Raw genomic sequence first — 1,708 nt, forward strand, 5'->3', positions numbered from 1 at the left:
TGATGAGTGTACCAACAGGAAAGATCATTGTGCATGATCAGGGTGGTTTTACATATAATTATGTAATATACATGAAATTATAAAATTCATCACAATTCAAGGTTGGATAAATAAATGTCACAGCACTTTTACACTTACCTAACGCTATTCTTGCGTCATAAACATTATTCAAAGGAATTCCCAAAATGTTCTCAAGTGTTAGAAAAACAAAGTATGAGAAGACAAAGAAAATGATCAACCAGTTCAGAGTAAACACCTCTTCATACACTGCTCTCTTGAGAGTTTTAAAGTGATGTTTGACGCTGGCACGGATTTTCTTATAATTTCTATAACACAATGGAACGACATTACATACAACCGTTACAATGGCAAGAATTCCGGAAATCACAAACGCAATGATTGGATATGCCTGGAATGTGAATGGAATAAAGTTTGTCGAAAAGTAGTCACACTTGAATCCGAACCGACTATCTCCACAAAAACAAATCCAAGGATTTAAAGTCTTTCCTTCCAACAAGGACTCTCCATGAATGAGAGGTTGATAGAAGGATCCGTCGGGAACTGGCTGATTATAATTACAGAAATCATCATGAACATATTGGAAACAAGTGGTCGTGTTGGCAGCGATTGCAAGTTGAGTGTGAAATTCCACAAAATCATCGCGCTGACAATATTGACAGTAATTCATCATCCATGCAAATTCTCCAACAGCAGTCTGTTTATCCCTAGGATTTGAAATACCATACGTCCGATTTAAATACGTAATTGAAGAGTTACTCAATCGAGGGAAATTATTACAATATAAACTCAAACATGAATCAATCGAGTACTTTTTAAACAAAGCAGAGACACTCTTGGCATCACACACTTCATAAAGTTTTGTATCAAAAAACGTATAGTACAGAGTAAATGGAACACTCTTTTCATATCTGAAGGCAATCGTACTCTCATTATAGGTTTGAATGGAGGTACATGAAACTGCCGTCTCTTGCTCCACTTCTATTTTGATCTGTTTACAGCCTTTCCAGAGTCCTGTATTCGGTAATGTGTTCTGAGCCAAGATGGTGGTGGAAGAAAGGAGTGTAATCGTTACTATCATGAAGAGAAGAATAAATTGGAGTTGAGAAATGATTCTTGTTGTGTTGGTTTTCCCTTTCATCATCCGATGAACACAACAAAAGGATGATAGCGGTCCCGATGATGATTTCATTCTTTTCTATATATTCAACTAAAATTTGTACAGAATAAATAAAAACGCTGATGATGCAATCCTCAGAGATCTCTCTTTTTTGATGATCACTATGCTAATAATCGTTTCAGGTGATGGTGGTGATGGTGGTGGACGATGAGAACTCTGAGCGTTCGGAAAAAACTCCAAAATGGCAGCACGCGCGTGCGGAAGAAACGAAATACTTTTTTTTTGAGAGAGGTCAAAGCTTTGACTCGCCAAAGAGAGTTCGAAACAGATCAATGATCAAGTCTTTATTTAACATGTAATAATTATCAAACGATGGATGGTTCTAAACAGATAAAGGTGGATCTTCAATAAAAAATTTAAACGCTTCGAGTTTGGAAATATTTGATATTTTAATAGAGTCTCATTTACGACGAGATAAAAGTAGGAGGAGAGAGTCACTGCAGCATCGATGCTGATTGAACAAACGAGCACTTTGGTGGGGGGAATGAAAGAATCGACTTCCTTCCACTG

At 36.9% G+C, this 1,708-nt stretch overlaps 1 protein-coding gene across 1 annotated transcript in view; it reads right to left on the minus strand.

Moving 5' to 3' along the window:
- The window catches only part of FDP41_005978 (uncharacterized protein), a gene marked incomplete at both ends in the record, with an annotated part of 2,934 nt that extends 1,835 nt beyond the window's left edge, over positions 1-1,099 (minus strand). The window contains one exon of the mRNA XM_044709561.1: positions 139-1,099. Coding sequence (XP_044559938.1) covers positions 139-1,099 — 961 coding nt within the window. The remainder of the gene's footprint in view (positions 1-138) is intronic.
- Between the last annotated feature and the right edge of the window lie 609 nt (positions 1,100-1,708).

The sequence above is a fragment of the Naegleria fowleri genome (genome assembly GCF_008403515.1).
Source record: "Naegleria fowleri strain ATCC 30894 chromosome Unknown tig48, whole genome shotgun sequence".
Lineage (NCBI taxonomy): Eukaryota > Heterolobosea > Eutetramitea > Acrasida > Naegleriidae > Naegleria > Naegleria fowleri.